The 17,759-nt window shown below is 44.9% G+C and overlaps 1 protein-coding gene across 21 annotated transcripts in view; it reads left to right on the forward strand.

Annotated features, from left to right (window-relative positions):
• KCNMA1 (potassium calcium-activated channel subfamily M alpha 1) overlaps window positions 1–17,759 on the forward strand; it is a 721,733-nt gene that overhangs the window by 479,596 nt on the left and 224,378 nt on the right. For all 21 annotated transcript variants that reach the window (XR_013449725.1, XM_078077542.1, XM_078077543.1 and 18 more), the window contains exons 6-9: window positions 651–726; window positions 11,010–11,085; window positions 13,183–13,353; window positions 14,970–15,061. Coding sequence is in view for 20 of the 21 variants with exons in the window: in XM_078077542.1 (XP_077933668.1) it covers window positions 651–726; window positions 11,010–11,085; window positions 13,183–13,353; window positions 14,970–15,061 (415 nt within the window). In the remaining variant the exon portion in view is untranslated. The remainder of the gene's footprint in view (window positions 1–650; window positions 727–11,009; window positions 11,086–13,182; window positions 13,354–14,969; window positions 15,062–17,759) is intronic.

A 17,759-nucleotide genomic window follows, 5' to 3' on the forward strand; every position in this document is an offset into this window, starting at 1 on the left:
GCTGGCTCTTGATTTCCATTCAGCAGAGGTTGCCAATTTAGAAAGGACAGACATTTATCTTGATGCGTATTAAAAGTGGAAATATATACATTTTGGATCCTGAAGTTATGCGGTGTGAGATCTTACTGATCTGATTTTTTTTTTTTTTGATTGGGAGAAAAATATAGAACTTTTCTAGAAAACGGATCACAATGTGGGCTATACTCTTCATTTTATCAGCTGAAGATAAAGTTTAAAAAAAAATCAAATCATCAGGTTATCTGATTTGTTTGTAATCTGCTCTTAGCGTAAAGGTTACCCTCCCCCATTCCCAGTACTTTCAGAGACAAAATCCTCTCAAAATAGTAGGTAACTTAGAAACAATGCTTTAAATCTGAGATGGACAAGAGAGAAGCCTCATTTAACTGGGCTTTCCCCACCTTCCTCTGCAGTGGCTCAAAACAGGCCTCCTTTAATGAGAAAGTTTACCAGTGGAGATTAAACCAGTCAAGAATCAGAATGAAGGACCATGTCCAAGGTACCGGATGGTTTAATCTTCTGCAAGAACTTCATATCCCTTCAACCTTGGCAGCCGTAGATCAAACGGCAGAGTGTGAACATTAAAACCACGCAGTGAGAATAATGTGTCTCTATTTCATTTCTCTTTCCAGGTTTGAGATTTTTAAGAGCTCTCAGACTGATACAGTTTTCAGAAATTTTGCAGTTTCTGAATATCCTTAAAACAAGGTAAGATGTTCATATTCACATTTTTTTCCTTGCTCTGGCCCCCATTGCCAAGTTGTAAATATCAGGTGTTTTTGTTTTCATCATTGTAAGGTGAGAGTTCTGTTAGTCTCAGAAAGAGTGCTCTAGGGGCGCCTGGGTGGCTCAGTCAGTTAAGCGTCTGCCTTCAGCTCAGGTCATGATCCCAGGGTCCTGGGACTGAGCCCCGCATCCGGCTCCCTGCTCAGTGGGGAGCCTGCTTCTCCCTCTCCCGTTCCCTATGCTTGTGCTCTCTCTCTCTGTCTGTCAAATAAATAAATAAAATCTTAAAAAGAAAACCAAAAAACAGAGTGATCTAACACAGAGATCTGGAGAAAGCCCAGAGTAGGGCTTGGGTTACTCTCCCCTGCAGAGCTGGGGACTATCTGATAAACAGAGAAACAGCTGTGCATGTGGGGAAGGAGACAGTTTTGGGGGCTGTGCGGGTTGCTTGGAAATCGGCCATAGCATCCTGGAGAGACGGTGCCCAGTGGATGAAGAATCGAGCAGCTCATTGATTGGGAAGTCCTTGCTCCCGGGTTCTGAATCGCCCCTTTATTACATCACTAAATAAGAAATTGAACCTGAACGTAAAAGCAAGGGAAGCAATGCTCTTTGAGAAAGACAATCACAAACCTCACATGGCAAACAGAAAATCATTTCATTTCAAAGTACATTTTGGATGTTCACTTTATAGCCAGGGTCCCTGGGGCTTGCTCTGTGAATTGCCTTTTGGGGAATACCTAAAAACCTCCTGCCGAATGCACCATGACTACTTCTGTTAACTGTGTTATGATCTGGAAAACACTACTGGACCAGGAGGAAAAATCCCCTAGAGATCCCTTTCCTGATGACCTGCGGGTTTGCAGAGCTGGCCCGAAACCAGGCTGCCTTGATGAATAAACTAATAAGAGAGGTTAGACGTCCTCTAATGGAGAATAAGTACAGGCCATAAATTTCTCTTATAGGAAATTACACTTTAAGAAGCTCACTGCTAATGTTCCATTTCCTCTTAGGTTGACGTGTTTGATAAATGATTAAAAACAGGACACTTCTGGATTTTGTGATTTATAATTAATACACCTGCATTTTGGGGGCCTTGGATTCAGCATCGTTTTCCCAGTCACTGAGGCTGGGACTTAGCTTGCCGAACCTGTCCCTGCCAACACATGTGACAGGCTATTGGCCTCCCTCTTTGGGGTTCGTGTTTTTTGTTTGTTTATTTTGGTTTGTTTTTTTTAAATTTATTTTAAATTTATTTTTATTTATTATTATTATTTTTTGGATATTTGGTTTGTTTTAATTCCATGTCGGTTTCTCCTCGATAACTATTCATCTGTGTGCATGTGGGGTAAATTTGCTTTCTGTTAGCCAAGCTGAAAAGCAAACGAGCATCTACTGCGGTAGAAGTCCTGTCTAGTGTGTCCCAGCCGCCCTGCATTTTTATTACCCTGGGGTGAACATTTATTGATGTTCCATTTAATAGTATGTAATATTACTAATATTAAGTGAATATTGTTATTCTTCGTATTTCTTCTGGGCGACAGGAAACTTTCTTGGCTCCTTCTCCCTTTTTATGGCTCTTCTGGGCAATGGACTCCTGTTACTCTTGAAATTAAAAGTATCGATAAGCTAGCGGCCCTCCATGCTTACCTTTGTCACAGTTGCCCCACGAAACTATATTTTTTAGGGCAGAACCGGTGTGTACCCAGGGCCAAGCGCAGGGAGTGTATTTAAGAGACACTTGTTTTTTCCAGTGTGGAAGGTGTTATGTGGAGTTAACCACACTCCCGAAAGTGGTATAAGGCCCCTCTTTCCCTGGTTTGTGTATACATCATAAATTAGGGGGGTTTTAATGCTCTCACACCAGTGTTTTAAGAATGTGCCATTACTCCAAGGAATAACGTGGAAAGAAAACTGTTCTCATTTTCCTTGCATTCCATATGGATCATTTTTGGACTTGGGAGAACGATAAGCCAGGTGAATAAAATATCTTTTCCTGGACTTTTATGAAGAGACCCACCAATTTCCCATTCCTTGGAGAAGCTTCCTTTCTGTTAGGTGCAGGAAATAGCACTAACATCCCTGGTGATAACCGCACGGTTCAGGTGGTTCATTCTCCTAGTGCACAGGGGAGAGAGCCGAAGCATCCAGCTAGGGAGAGAGGTGACTATAAGTTGGGAGAGAGTGGCCTTAGAGAGGGTCCCCGGGGTGGCAGGCTGCTGGGTGTCTGCTCTCCTGAGACCCAAACAGCATTTCCCCAGCACCCCACTTCCCACTCAGTTAAACTCTTTCTGTGGTGGAGGGGGTTTTCTGCACAACCCCACAACCTGGATTATCCCAGTTCCTGTTGCTTATCAGGTGACTGAGTTAATTCAACAAGCCTGAATTGAGTGTCCGTTCGTACCAGCGGCCAGGCAGGTGCCAGAGTAGCATCCTGCCATCAGAGAGCGCAAGGAGAGGGAGAGCCAGCAGGACCCGTGGTGGGTTGGTGCTGGGACACAGGTACATCGGGGGGCGGTGAGGCACGGAGGGGAGGAGTGAAACCAGGCTTGACACCAGTGTGCAGTAGTCAAGGATCTTTTCAAGGAAAAGTGATGGTCTTAGGTAAGCTTCCTAGAAAACTAGGTGTCGTCCATGTGGGGCTGGGCTTGGGCAGGTGAGGCAGTGCTGACCTCCAATCACAGAAGTTGCAAAAGCACACAGGTGAGAGAAATCGTTCCTTGGGGGAGCTTTGAGTAATCCTGTGGGCCTGGATACTGGGGGCTTTGTGCTAGGAAACCAAAGACGACATTAGGAGGGCCGCCAAGGGCCAGATCCCAGACTCGGAAGAAAACCTGACTTAATTGTAAGAACTTTAGAGGCTTTAGACCAACTCTCTGAGCCCATTCTCTCTCCTTCCCTCTGTGCACCCCCGAGCCCAGATCCTGAAGGCTCTGATGCCGAGAAGAGGAAGCCTTGGTTTTTATAGGGCTTTGGACACAGAGCTTATTTTCTGGTGACTCCTCTGTACTCTGCTGTGTTCACGGTGACCTTCCAGGAGGGTGGGTGCAGCCCTGGAATCTTCTTTAGGGGGTTTTGTCTGGCTTTCTCCAGTGGCCAATCCCCACCACTGATCTGTGGCATTAAGTAGGGATAGAGACTTTGCAAATGTGATTTGAAATAATGGCTTGAAATTGCAGTTTCATTTTCTGTCCTTTGGCTGCCTTGCTTCGCAAAGAGCTGGAAGAAACAGAGCAGAGAAGTATATGGGGGAGAGAGAGAGAATTAAGTGGGCAGCAAAGGAAACCGGAGTGAACAGAATGACAGAGAAAACACAGATGAAAGAAACAAGTCACAGTGATGGGACAGCATCAGGGCCATTCCTTAATCTGCCAGCCAATAGGGCGGCCTACCATGCTCCTTGCCTGGAAAATGGCCTATTGAGGGGGACAGGGTCCCTTCCATGTCATTGTCTGAGCTTTTGACAGTGACTCAGTGGCCCTGCATGCTGACAAGCAGACTCACAGAGGAGATGACACGTAATTATTCTACACTCAGAGCAAAATAAGTAGCTCGGTTTTAAAGCCTGTCATTCCACATCTCATTTGATGTGTACATGTTGATGATGAAAACGTGGGTCATCCAACAATTTGTTTTAAATGGCAATGGCCTTACTAATTATTAAAATAGACTATGCTTGGAGCTCAGTCGGTTAAGCGTCCAACTCTTGATATCAGCCCAGGTCATGACCTCAGGGTCATGAGATCGAGCCCCCTGCATCAGGCTCTGTGCTGGGTGTGGAGGGATTGGGATTCTCTCTCTCCCTCTCTCTCTGCCCCTCCCCACCCTGTGCTGTCTCTCTAAAAAAATAATAATAATAAGATATAGAAAAGCATAAAGGATAAAGTAAAACTTGCCCAACCCCACCTATGGTTGAGACAAACATTACTAATATTCCCCCATATCACTTTTATTTCCCGCAGAGTATTCCATGATATGTGTGCACCATCATTTACCTAACCCACACATTTTGGGGGAACATTTGGAGAACTAAAATCACTGTGTACTACAAATATGACCTTGGAAATGGCTCCAAGGTTAAGTTCTTAAAAAAGAGTATTCATTATGGAGATGGCAAGGGGTTGTCCGGGTGGAGGCCACACCGTGAAGGCTCTTATGCATCATGGATTTAACTTGGAGAACGAGAAGGAATCACTGAAGGGTTTAAGTAGGACAGGAATGTGGTCACATTTACATTTTAGAAAGATCTACTAGTCCACCGATCGTATGATGGGTTTGAAGCATCTAAGACTGGAGACCGTTAGACCAGTCAGGGCAGTAGTCCAGGCAAGCAGGACCAGGAAATGGCCTTGGGCAGTGCGGGTCAGGGTGGAGAGCACAAAGAGGGGTGGAGAGGTATTTAAGGGGCAGAATTGACAGAACCTGATTTTGCTTATAGTTCAGACCATTTATCTCAATTTGGTCTTATCCTGTTGACTTTTCAGGGGTGGGTATCTTACATCTGTCCAGCAAAGGTAACAATAAAAAAAATAAAGCCACTGACACCTGGCTGTACCCTAAGCCACAAAGGAGGAAAATAGTGGACAAGCCGAATGGGACAGATTTGCCCTTTTTTGTAGAAAGTGGATCACATTTTTCAGTGTTAACCAAGACATGTCTTGTTAAATACAGTGAGGGCAAAGATGGTGCACACTAGCTCTGGGTTTGTAGCTATACTTTCAGAAAGAGACAGACTTTCTCTCTTCCAGTATGTACGTGGTCCTGGAAAGGTCTCTGATCTACAGGAACAGAAAGATATCTGTGCCAGCCCTTGGATAGTTCATTGTATCTAGTAATGTAAATTTCTCTCATGGCAATTGAGAACTCGTGAGTTGGGGACCCAGAAATGATAATGGACAACATAAAAATGATTTTCATTAGATGAGTTAGGTTCTCATGATAAGGTCACAGTCCATCCCTCCCTCAAGGCACAAGAAAGGGGCTTGAATCTGGATGGTTCCAATCATTCTAACCACAGGGAAGTTCACGTTTGGCTCAGACCCGTGGCCTTGGGCACGAACCTATGTCCATTTCCAGTGGCCCTTTGGCCATGCAGAGCACACATATTACCCCTGCTACCCTCTCCCTCCTCCCAAGGAGCCCTGTGCAACCTGATAAGGTTCAAATTTCAGAGTATGGAGAAAGTCCACTAAGAGTTAATCTTTCAGAGGGCTTTTAGATGATTGTCTGGTTGTACATTTTAATTTGGAAAGCAAATTCCTAATACTAGTGATCTGTAATGATGCTAATGCCATAAAAATAATCAGATTTCAGTGCTGAATATGGACTCTTTCAGCAACAATGATGAACGGTTCTAGGCACAGCAAGAATTCCCTTAAGCACTTTTAATATCATTATGACAATCATTTAGAAATTAATAATCATCATATCTAGGTTGTTTTTCCAAAGCACCAAGAGGCTCAAAGGCTACGATAGTTTTAATATCTCAAGAGGGCTCCACATAGAGATTGGTGTGGCACTGCTTTGTTCAGGTTCCAAGGATCTGGGAGTGTGTAAGTGAATCAACTTGGTATTTAATTATCCTTTCGGAAAATGAATACAGATTTTCCCCGACTTATAACGGGGTTACGTCTGGATGAACCCATCGTAAGTCGGAAATATCCTAAGTCAAAGATGCATTTGATACACCTGACCTCTCGAACATCATAGCTTAGCCTAGCCTACCTTAAATGTGCTCAGAACACTTAAATTAGCCTACATCTGGGCAAAATCATCTAACCCAAAGCCTATTTCATAATAAAGTGCTGAATATCTCTTGTAATTTGTTGAATACCGTACCGGAAGTGAAAACCAGTGGTTGTGTGTTGGTTGTTTGCTCTGGTGATCACCTGGCTGACAGGGGGCTGCAGCTCATTGCCACGGCCCAGGATCACAAGAGAAATCATGTGCCTATCACTAGTCCAGGAAAAGACTGAAATTCAAAACTCAAATTCTAGTTTCTCTGAAGGCATATGGCTTTCACACCGTTGTAAAATCAAAAAATTGTAGGTTGAACCCTTGTGAAGTCAAGGACTATATGTACATGCTTCTCTGAGATACCAGCTACATGTTCCTCATCTGCTTCTCCCTCTCCCATGTTAGCTTGGAGGACTCACAAGGTAGAGGCACAGAGGTTTTGCTGTAGTTTGGATTCCCATTGAGAAACTAGTTGGGAGCAGGACATAGTGATGTTCCAGCTGCAACAATGTTCAGTTCACTGGTTACCAGAGTTGCTTCTCCTGATGGCTCATTGGGTGGATGCCTTATATCCATATGTTTTATTTCTACTCTGACAGTCTCTGGTTGGCAGGGGGGGCATCCTTCAAGAGCAAGAACACTCTGGAAGTCCAGTGAGTAGGCCTCTGGGGCTGACAGGCTGGTCCAGGGAACAGAAAGGCAAGAATTATGGTATCTCTCTGCTTTCAGGAGAAGCTTAAATAGAAGATTTTAAACATTATTTTGGTGAGTTGGTGATTTCCAGTCACAGCTCCAGAAACTACCTAGAGGTGGTTGCATGACCCATGGTAGCATCTGGAAAAAGGAACGAAGGCCAGGATTTAGCAATCTGTGCTTGCCCTTGTAAGTGCCAGGTCCATCCAGAACTTGCAGAGCCATGGAACTAACCATGCTGTTGAGCACAGTTGTTGGTGGTACAGGGTCCGCCCTCTTTTCTTAGGTAGGGATAGTCCCGACCTACTTTATAGACCTGATCAATTGTTAGATTCTCAGAGCATTTTGGATATTGACCCCTTCTGCTGTGGGCAGATGGCTTTAATTGTGAGGGACAGACTCTACTTTGAATCGGCCTTGGTAATGACTGGGATTCAAGACAGAATTGGACATGTCTGGATCCAGGGGTTCAGAGTCTCTCATCAGGATTCTGCTTCTCTCTTTATCTCTTTTAGGTGACACTCTCAGGCAGTCTTTCTCCAGGGCAGATGGCCTTCTAGAGCCCCGGACTTATATTTTTTGCACCCGAATATCGGGAGGACTTAGGTTCTTTCTCTTCCACTCCGTTCCTAAAAAATGCTTCTGATGAGCCCTACTTCATAGCCCTTTTAGAGCCGAGAGTTCCTCCATCGGCCAGTGTGGCTCAGGCCACCCAGGTAGAGAGAGAGGTGGGAGCCTTTGAGTGACACCCCACCTAGGTCAGAGGCTGAGGACAGGACTGTCCTTGAGGAAGGGATGTGGCACCAACCCAAGAGCAATAGAAACAGAGCTCTGTACTGCTTCTCCAAATTATTGTGTTAACTAGGCTTTGAATCAGACAGCCCTGGTTCGAATATTAACCCCACCACCTGCCAACCATGTCTTCTCAGGCAAGCTGCTTAAGTACACCAAGCCTCAGTTTCCTTATTTAGTTAGCAGGAGCAGTGATCGTACCTGTATCAGAAGGTAGAATGGTAAAAATCTGAAGAAAATGAAGAACCCAACATAATGCCTAGCACGTATAATAGGGACTCAATAAATACTGGCAATTTTTATAGGCAACTCTTATAATCTGGTAACTCTTGAGATGACGAAGAATGACAGAATGGACATTTTTATTGTTTTTCTGTTTTTGAACCAGAAGGAAGTCATTCCACACATTTCAAAAGATCAGTATCAAACAAATTTTAAAATATTTGGCTATATTTGCCTTGAATTGTCAGAACCAACTCTAGAAAAAACTAAGACCACAGGTTCCTCTGCTCTGCTCAATTCCATAAAGAAAAGAAGATTGAAGAAAAAGGCAAGCTGGACTCTGGCCTTGTCCCTGTTCTAGAATTGCTGATCTGGCCGCCACTAAGGGGCTCTTTCTTCAACCCCTGGGCTACACTGGACCGCAGCCCCCTCCTGCCTTCTTCCACATGGTGACCCCAGTGTAGATGTAGTTACCAGAATTTTTCCTTTCCATTCTTTTTTTTCTGGCAGTTCAGGAGGTTAATCAATACGTCTAGTGAGTCTCTCACCTCACTGGGGCAGCTGTCTCTGACCTTTTCATATCCTGTGCAGGGGCGTGGGGCAGACGCAGAAGACTGTGACAGACACCAGTCTATGACTTTGTAGGCCAAGGTCCAAGAGGACTTTGTAGTGGCCAAGAGGGTAGACTATGGCCAAACTGCCCCGGCTCACATTCCAACTCCGCTGCTTTACTGTGTGAGTTTGGGTCTGGGTGACATCACAGAGTTGTCATGAAGAGTAGAGGAGTGAATACACTCGAAACACTTAGAATGGTGAGCACGGTTCCCCATGAGAAAGAAGTAGGAAAGGGCAGAGAACAGTCAATCAAGAATGATGGACTGGACCACCTGTGGGTGGCGTTACGCCACTATAGGGAGACTGAGAGAGGTAGAAAATAAAGTTTGTTTCCGCAAGATGCAGCCAGGAACACAAGAGATAAACAGCAATCAAAACAACATTACAAAAGATGTGTTAAGACAATGGGATTGATTACCAATCAGTGGCCGGAAGTAAGAGCCAAGAGGAGTCACTTTGTATCGCAGGTGCGGGGACCACTTTAACAAGGACGTGGGGATTGAACCAGGTTCTGAAGAAAGGGAAATATTTGCAAAGATGGAAAGGACCATCTTTGATAGTAGTATAAACAGACATAGGACACAAGTTTGGCTGTGATGGAGGTTTCAAGAGTTGATGTTGAAGAGGTGGTAGGTGAGCCTGAACCTTCAGCAGGTGTTGAGGATGGAAGGAGTTTGGACATAACATTTTAGTCAACAGGGAGCCTTTGGATAGGGAAGTGACCTGCTAACAACAGCGTTCAAGGAACTGGACCCCAGCGGGAGTGAACGGGGTGAAGCTAAGAGGGAAGAGTGCAGGGGGAGGGGCGAGTTCACTCAGGATTTATGCATAAAGGCCCTACTATGTGCCAGGGACTCACTACACTCATGGGATCCAGACAGACAAGGCCTCTGCTTTCAGGGTGCTTAAACTTTAGTGAGTCCCAACTGATCCACTCAAGGAACACCGGTGGATGCTGACATTATTAGGCAGGAGGTTGTGTGTGAACAGGATATTCATATAGTCTCAGATTCTCACTGCATAGATGACATATTAATTACAAAGGGAAATGAGCTCCTTCCAAAGGGAAGTGGCAAGATTTCATGTTCCCACCTTAACCAACTGACTAGACCTAGTGTAATTGAGTGGAAATTTCCTGATGTGATGACAACCCAGGCGGATATTCTTAACAGAAGCATTTAAACAGGATCTACTCATGGGGGAACCATCAGACAAATCCAGAATATGGGACATTCTATAAGACAGCTGACCTGAGTGTGCAGAAAATTAAATGAACAAACAAAAAGGGCAGGGGGGCAGATGAAAGGAGAACAAAGCAGGGGTTAGCAAACTATACAGTACAAGGGCTAATCCAGCCCATTGCCTGTTTTTGTAAATAAAGTTTTATTGGAACACAGACACATCCATTCTCTTACTGACTTTTATGCTATAGCAGCAAAGTAGGATAGCTGCCACAGAGACTCTGTGACCCGCAAAGCCTAAAAAATTTACCATCTGTCCCTTTATAGAAAAAGTTTCCTGACCCTTGGAATAAAGAAAGCAACATAATAACCAAATGCAATGCCTGAATCTTGGCTGGTTTCTGCATCAAGGTGAAAGAATGAAAACATCATTAAATAATTTCAGGGCAACTGGAGAGATTTAAAGAGAGAGTGCATTTTAGATGACATTCCTGAATTCATGTGAATTTTCTTGGGCATGACAAGTGTTGCATGGTATCCTTTGTAGGTGTTAAATGCTAAAGTATTTAAGGGTTGTGTCATCATGTCTACAATGTACTTGTAAATGGTACAGCCAAAAAAAAAAAAAAAAAGAATAGAAAAAGAGAAAAGAAAAAGAATACGAAGAAAATGTCCAAAATACTAATTGCTCACTCTAGAAGAATGGCATATAAGTGTTTATATACTGTTCTTTCCATATTTCTGTAGACATAAAAATTTTCAAAATAAAATTTAAGTAAAGAAAAGTTAAACCCAATAGAGGGGCTAATTTAGGGGTCACTTTTAGTGGTCCAGAGGTCATTTTTCTATTGGCTCTGTCCCTACGTACCAACACTGTCTTCTGGGACCTTCCCTTACGATGGAGGAAGCCCTGGGGAGTAGAGTTGGGCTACCTGTCCCCTAAAGATTGCTGTCACTCTGGAAGGCAGCCCGAACATGGTCTTCTCTTGTAACTTGGGGATTTTGCTTGTTGTCTCTTTTGCACAGTAATTCCATCAAGCTGGTGAATCTGCTCTCCATATTTATCAGCACATGGCTAACTGCAGCCGGGTTCATCCACTTGGTAAGTATCCTTGACGATGCTTCAGCTCTGGCTTTTCTGCAGTAAATCTGTCCCTGCGTCATTTTATTACTTGAAATTTTTCTCCCTGAAGAGAAACTTCGGCCTCGCTGCAGAATGTAGGAGGAGAAGCAACTGCACAGTTGTCTGGGTTTCCAACCCTTTTACCCAAAACTAGTTCCAAATGGTGAATGATGTTTGCTTCATTAACCTGCGTTTTTCAGCTCACTGGTTGGGTGGATTTTCCCCTCTGTCTGCAGTAACCCCATCCAGCCACAAGATGGCAGTGCTTCCTCAGCCAACACTTGAACAGGTCTTGGTGACAAGGTTGGGAGTTTGACCCATATCTCTTAATAAACAACAAATTCACATCCCTCAATTTCTCTCCACTTCCCCCTTACAAAAAGCCACCTTTGATTCTTTTGCCTGATTACTTGTCAAGTTATTTTGTATCTCCAAAACGTTGATTCTTTTAAATTAATGACTCTTTGAAAGGTTTCCATTATCAAGTCAAGCTATTCTCACCTCAAGGCAGACCTTTATTCCTGCTTTTAGGGACCACAGCTTTTGTTGGAAGCGTGTTTCATACAAACACAAACTGTTAAAACTGGAAGGAGCCTCATCTAACTCTGAAGCTTTGAGTAAAGGTGCCTTTCCCTTGCTGAGACTCTACCTGTGTTAAGGGGCAGAGGGGTGCCTTTAGTTACCTCCCATCATCAGGATTTCTGTAATTATCGTGGGAGGCAGGCCTGGGATGGAAGCCGGGGGACGGGGGGGGGGGCTCTCATTCAGTCACTAGATCTGAGGGCTTCCCCACCCACCCTTTCATGCTGATGGAATTCTTGGCTGAAATCACTCTTAGTAGGTAAAAACCCTAATCACCGTGTATGGTCTTCAGTATTTCCATGAGGGTGAGCTCACCTTACATTTTGTGATGTAGCTTCTGCTCCACCAGGAAACCTCCGTGAAAATGGCACGTTGAGCTCAAGAGGTGATGTGCGAAAGAGGCTAGGTTTTGGAAACTTTCTGCAGAGGAAGAACCAGAGGCTCAGTGGATTGGGGGCCTGGAGGCTGGCTGCCCACATGGGCCATGCTGGTGGATCATAGGCACTGCCCATGCGCTGTACTGCAGGGCTGGGATCCGGGGTAGACCTGGAGATCCAGCCCACATTTCTCCCTCTCTCCTGAGAGTAGTAGCTAGAGCATCTCTCCTGCCTCCCCCACAGCTTTGTTGGTGGATCATATCGATGGGAAGGTAAGGTATTTTGTAAAGTTGGGCACACTGAAAGGGCTCCCAATTCATCCACTCCCCTTGGGTTTAAGTATTGCCTCTGGCTGATTCACCAACTGCAGAGTTGAGTTGTTGCTACAGAGATCAGAAACTGTATGTTGCGCAAAGCTGAAACTATTTACTATCTGGTCCTTTACAGAGAAAGCTTGCTGACCCTCCATCTAAGGGGTTGCACAAAAGCAAATTGTTCTCATGAGCTCAATTTTTGTGTGCTCAGGGAAATTCCTGCCCTTTGCAGGGTAAAAGAGCCATCCTTGACATTCTGCAAATCCGGGAGAGCAGAGTCAGACTCGGAGAGATGCTGTGTGGGGTTCGGGTGTAAGGTCTGAGTGAGCGAAGCCCACCAGGCATCGCTTGGTCAAAACGATGAAAAGAGGAGGCCCCTGGTGAGAGAGTCTCAAATTTCTTTGGGTCTACAGGAGCCAGGCCCTCCGAGACGGAGCAGGAACTCACAGAGAAAGGTCAGGGCACAGCTCTCTGGCCCTTGCCTTGAAGAGAATGCTGTAAAACGTGGCCGGGGGCGATGCCTTCAAACTCTGCAGGCTTCAAATCTTTAACAATGAGAAGAAAACCGGACTAAGGATGCATATCTCTGTCCCTTCCCGCTCTCTGCCCCATCAGCGAGGAAGGCCTGTGTGTGTTACCACCACCCGACTCTCTCCATTACCTGCGTGGAGGTTCCAAGTCATCGCTATAAGACTCACCTGGGGCCGCAGACACCTCGTGTTGAGCCTGCTGAACCTTTTGTGTTCCTGGTCTATCCTACGTACATAACGTCATCTTTTTTCTTCCCTGTCCCCTTGCTTTAGGTGGAGAATTCAGGGGACCCATGGGAAAATTTCCAAAACAACCAGGCTCTTACATACTGGGAATGTGTCTATTTACTCATGGTCACCATGTCCACTGTTGGCTATGGGGACGTTTACGCAAAAACCACGCTTGGGCGCCTCTTCATGGTCTTCTTCATCCTCGGGGGACTGGTAAAAACTCTTTATTATGATGTTGATTTTTATGGTCATTAATATTTTCTATGGTCCGTTTCTTTAAAGCTTTGTATTTTTTGATTCTGTGTTTCTGCATTACCAGCAAGTGATTGCCTTAGTGTTACAATCAGGCTAAGTAAATCCAAACGCAAATGGTGACTTTTCTGCATATTTCTTCGGAATGTTAGACTTGTCTCCCAGAGACCCAGGCACCCTGCCCTTGTCGGGGTCAGCCTTTTCGCCAGGAGGAAACCTAATTGTCTTAAAGAAAGTGATGCTCCCTTATTAAGTGAGAGTGTCTGTCCCTTAGTAATGTAATTCAGCCGCTGATACTTTCGGCAAGGACAGCTGCTCTCACCTGACCCAGTGGATGCTGTGGAGACTCTGTAGACAGTTTGCGGTTTCCAGAGCTCCCCCACACCCTTCACCATCCTCCCCTAAACTTCCAACAAACACTGTGGCTGGGGCCTGCCCTGAAGAGTAGGGTCCCCACAGAGGATGGAAAGCCTACGGGTCTCATGCAGGTGGACATCATTATGTGAGCCGAGTGTGGTTTTGTAAACGGCCGACTAGCTCCACGATGCAGCGACCCGTGGGATGTTTTTCCTCCCCCTTTGTAAGTCAGAAGGTTTCGCTATTTGCTTTTCTGGTCTTTGCAGATCCTAACAGTCGGTTATGATGTAATTTTCAAGGGCGATTTCTGGCAACACATGGTCGGTTGCTGCATTTTGTCTTTCAAAGTAGCTCGTTTTAAGTTGAGATTTTTGCCACGTGTGCGTAAGTGATTAGAATCCTCCCTCACACACAGCTTTCACGTATGTACGCCGCACATACATTTATAAGATGCATATATATCTCTCTGTTCTGTATGCATACGACATATATACATTTAAAAAAATGTATATAAATGTACATGTGCGTGTGTCCACTAACACAAGCATTTCCTCAGCACTTGGGAGGTCCCTATAGATACTGAGACCCACGAATCCAACCACAAGCACAATGTTTGTTGGACTAAACATGGCAGATTTGTGTTTCTCCTTGCTATTCTGTCCTCCCATGTGATTTCCTAAATTTACCTTTTGTGCTTCTTAGTGATTTTTTTTTTAAATGGAAAAAGTTTATATTATTTTAATCTTCTTTTGGTGTTTATTGTCTTTCGTCACTCAAAAAGGCATTGATTCTCCTGTGAATTTTAACTAGAAAGAAAGGTCTTACCTTGCCGTTGTGTGTGTGTGTGTCTATGTGTGTGTGTGAGTGTGTGATTTCACCAGCATGCACTCCCTGTAGTGAACCCTTCAGCAAGAAGAGCTAGATGTCAACTTATTTATTCCTGTCTCCTTTGCATTTTTCTTGACTGTGATTTTTTTTTTTTTTTTTTTTGGTAGTTGTCCAGGTTGGCTAATGTTTGTTTGGTCCTGTGTATTTTCAGGAGCTTGCCCTTTTTGTGCTTTTGTGCTTTCATCTTTATAATCCACCGTATTAGTATATACCTTTGCAGTCCTAACCCTTTTGTGTTTTTGGATCTTAGAGCCCCCCCTCTTCTGAAAAGGTCACCACCTTTCTTTGGCCTGTCTTTTCAGTCTCTCTTCTGTCTCCTGTCTTCTCCTCAGGCCATGTTTGCCAGCTACGTCCCTGAAATCATAGAATTAATAGGAAACCGCAAGAAATACGGGGGCTCCTATAGTGCGGTTAGTGGAAGAAAGTAAGTATGCCAAGAGGTTTTGCTGCCTCCGCTGTGGTAGAATCCTCTCTGCATGCCATTTTTTTTTTTTTTTTTTTTGGCTCTTGTTTCTTTGTTTCATGCATGTAGGCAATGTTTGCCCGCTACGTGCCCGAAATTGCTGGTCTCATCCTGAATCGGAATAAATTCGGCGGGACTTTTAACAAACATGGAGGCAGAAAGTAAGTCAGTTGCATCAGAAGAGATGGGGTTGAGTGATTTTCCAGAGCCCCTCTGGTGGTGACACCTGAATGCCGCCCCTGAAGCTTCTGTGAGGGAAGGGCCACATTCTGTGTGGGGTGTGATGTCAGGATTACCCCAGGAAGCTGTCACCCGTGGACTGACTACCCAGACCTGTGCCCGTTCGTGGCCTTCTTCCCCACCCATCTTTCCGAGACACATACTGCATTTCTCCTGGAAGGGATCTCTAGATAACTGGACCTGTATTTTCTGTTCTAATCTCTCCGCAGGAAACCAAGCTCATTCATTCTTCACATCGACTGGCTTAGTGATTACATTCTGGTCCCCCAGACTAATGTGATGCCATCCTAGGGGTTTTTTTTGTGCAGCAGTAACATGGGCTTGTCCTCCAGCAGGGAAGTCTTAGGGAGGGCAAGGTCAAAGTCACCTGGCCTACCGTCAAGGCACTGTGGCAGCCCGGAAACCAATTCTCTTTAGCCAGGAGACACAGAGCTTGTCCTCAGAGGGACTCATTACGCAGTTGAGATTCCTTCTGGGCAAGACATATTCTATCTATGGTATGTCAGGGCACGACATACTAGTCCTGATGGGAGTCTTTTGTTTGGTTCCCTGTACATCAATGCTTTCTTCTTAGGGACTGTTTCATTTTGTGCTCCGATCATTTTATCAGTATCCGTATCAATGCATGGGTTCATTATCAACCAGAAGGTTGACTCCTCTGTAAACAGCAGGGCCTTAACATCTCTGTCCTCTGCCAGAGCACCAGGCAGGGCTGGTGGCAACTATTCTTTACTTTTCTTTTTTTTAAAGCTTTTTCTTGGGTCCTCAGCTTTGTTGTTTTTGTTTTAACTTCCATAGAGTAAGAGGCACACAGCTTTAATGTACAGCTCAAGGGATGTGTCCCTGTGTGCACACTCAGTCATTACCATCCAGATCGAGATGAGAGTATTCTCATCACTCAGGCCCCTTCCCAATCCTAGGAGCTCCGATCGCAGAACCAGGTGCCCCTCCTCTGATACATTTTCAGATGAACAATTGAACAGCCTATTTTGTTTTTTAAGAGAAAATAAAAGCATAGCACTGCCCTTCCCCCTCGCCTCCTCCTTGCCTGACGGTCCGGTTGGATGGAGCAAACCTCATCTCCTGTCGGTGATCCCAGTGTATCCTGAGCTCAGGTGTCCAGTCCTTCGTTCAGAAAATGAGGAGGTGGAAAAAAAAAAGACTCATTTTCTTGAACTACCCACAGGATACCAGTTTCCTTTCAAAGGAACAAAGGACAGTGGGCGAAAGGAGGCCAGTTGGCGTCTCTTCCGTGGAGGCAGCACATTCCTCCACCTTCCCTCTAATGGAGCCCTCCTCTTCCTATTATCTTAACAGCCCTGGATGAGATGAGAACCAAGCTGTTCTGATTTCTGGGCCATTGGTTGGATCCAAAAGGCCAGAGAAGTCCAGAGATTCCCATTGGTCATTTATTCCATTGCCAAGAGGAAAACAGCTCCTCTGTCCATTTCGCCCTTTAAGGTGTGAACAGGTCGCCATAAAGCAGAAGGCATTCTGAGGAACTGGCTCTCTTTATGGCCTCCCACCCCACTAGCTCAGCCAGCATTTCCTTATCACTGCCCCTGAAGAAGCCCATAGAGTCAATTGCCCTGAAGTCTACGTTGAACATATTTCTAGACTCTCACTCCAGGTACAATGTTTTTCCTCTAAATAGTTTCCCTGGTCCAGTGTGGGTGGGCCGGGTGGCTGGTGGCTTTTGTCGGTGGGCGCCCTAGAGGGGGCCTCAGACCAGCAGTCTCTCACCCGCCCCTGGTCGGATCTGGTCATCTTTCTCGCCTTGGCACTTCCACTCAAACCCTCAAGTGCTGATGACTTCAGATCACAGACTTCCCATGACTTTTGTTCTGGCTCCATCTCTGTCATCTTTTATCACGCCCTTTTAGCCTGGTTTTTTCTCTTTTGCTTTTTTTTTTCTCCCTTTATGAAAATACACACTTTGCTTTTAATGTGCTCTTTGGGTCTCCGATGTCCCCCGACCCTGAGGACAGAGAGTAGGTCCTGTCATCAACACTGGGACCATTCACTTTACTTTACGCATTGTTTCCTGGTTCAAAAGCTAATTACTAAGTAGTTTAAAAAAGCCCTTTGGTCACTTAGATCTTTCATCAGAAAATATAAGCTTGGGAAAGGAACGGTAATAAAGGGCCATTAGCACCCTTTGTTTGATGTTGTTTTCCAGTCAGTAGAACAAGATTGATGAAATGTTATGTTTGGCCAAAATTTGAGTTTTCATTTGGAATTCAGTGTTGAGAGAATGGGCTGTCAGAATCAATAAGTTTTCTTTCGCTTGGGATATGGGCATGTGGTAGTAATTAGCAATATAAGGTCTTTAGTTGAGCAACCAAGCATGGACTCTGGCAACAAACATAATGAGAAACTACAGTTGTTCTACTTCTAACGTCAAAAAGTTTCCAGATAA

The sequence above is a fragment of the Halichoerus grypus genome, chromosome 7, assembly GCF_964656455.1.
Source record: "Halichoerus grypus chromosome 7, mHalGry1.hap1.1, whole genome shotgun sequence".
Classification (NCBI taxonomy): Eukaryota; Metazoa; Chordata; class Mammalia; order Carnivora; family Phocidae; genus Halichoerus; species Halichoerus grypus.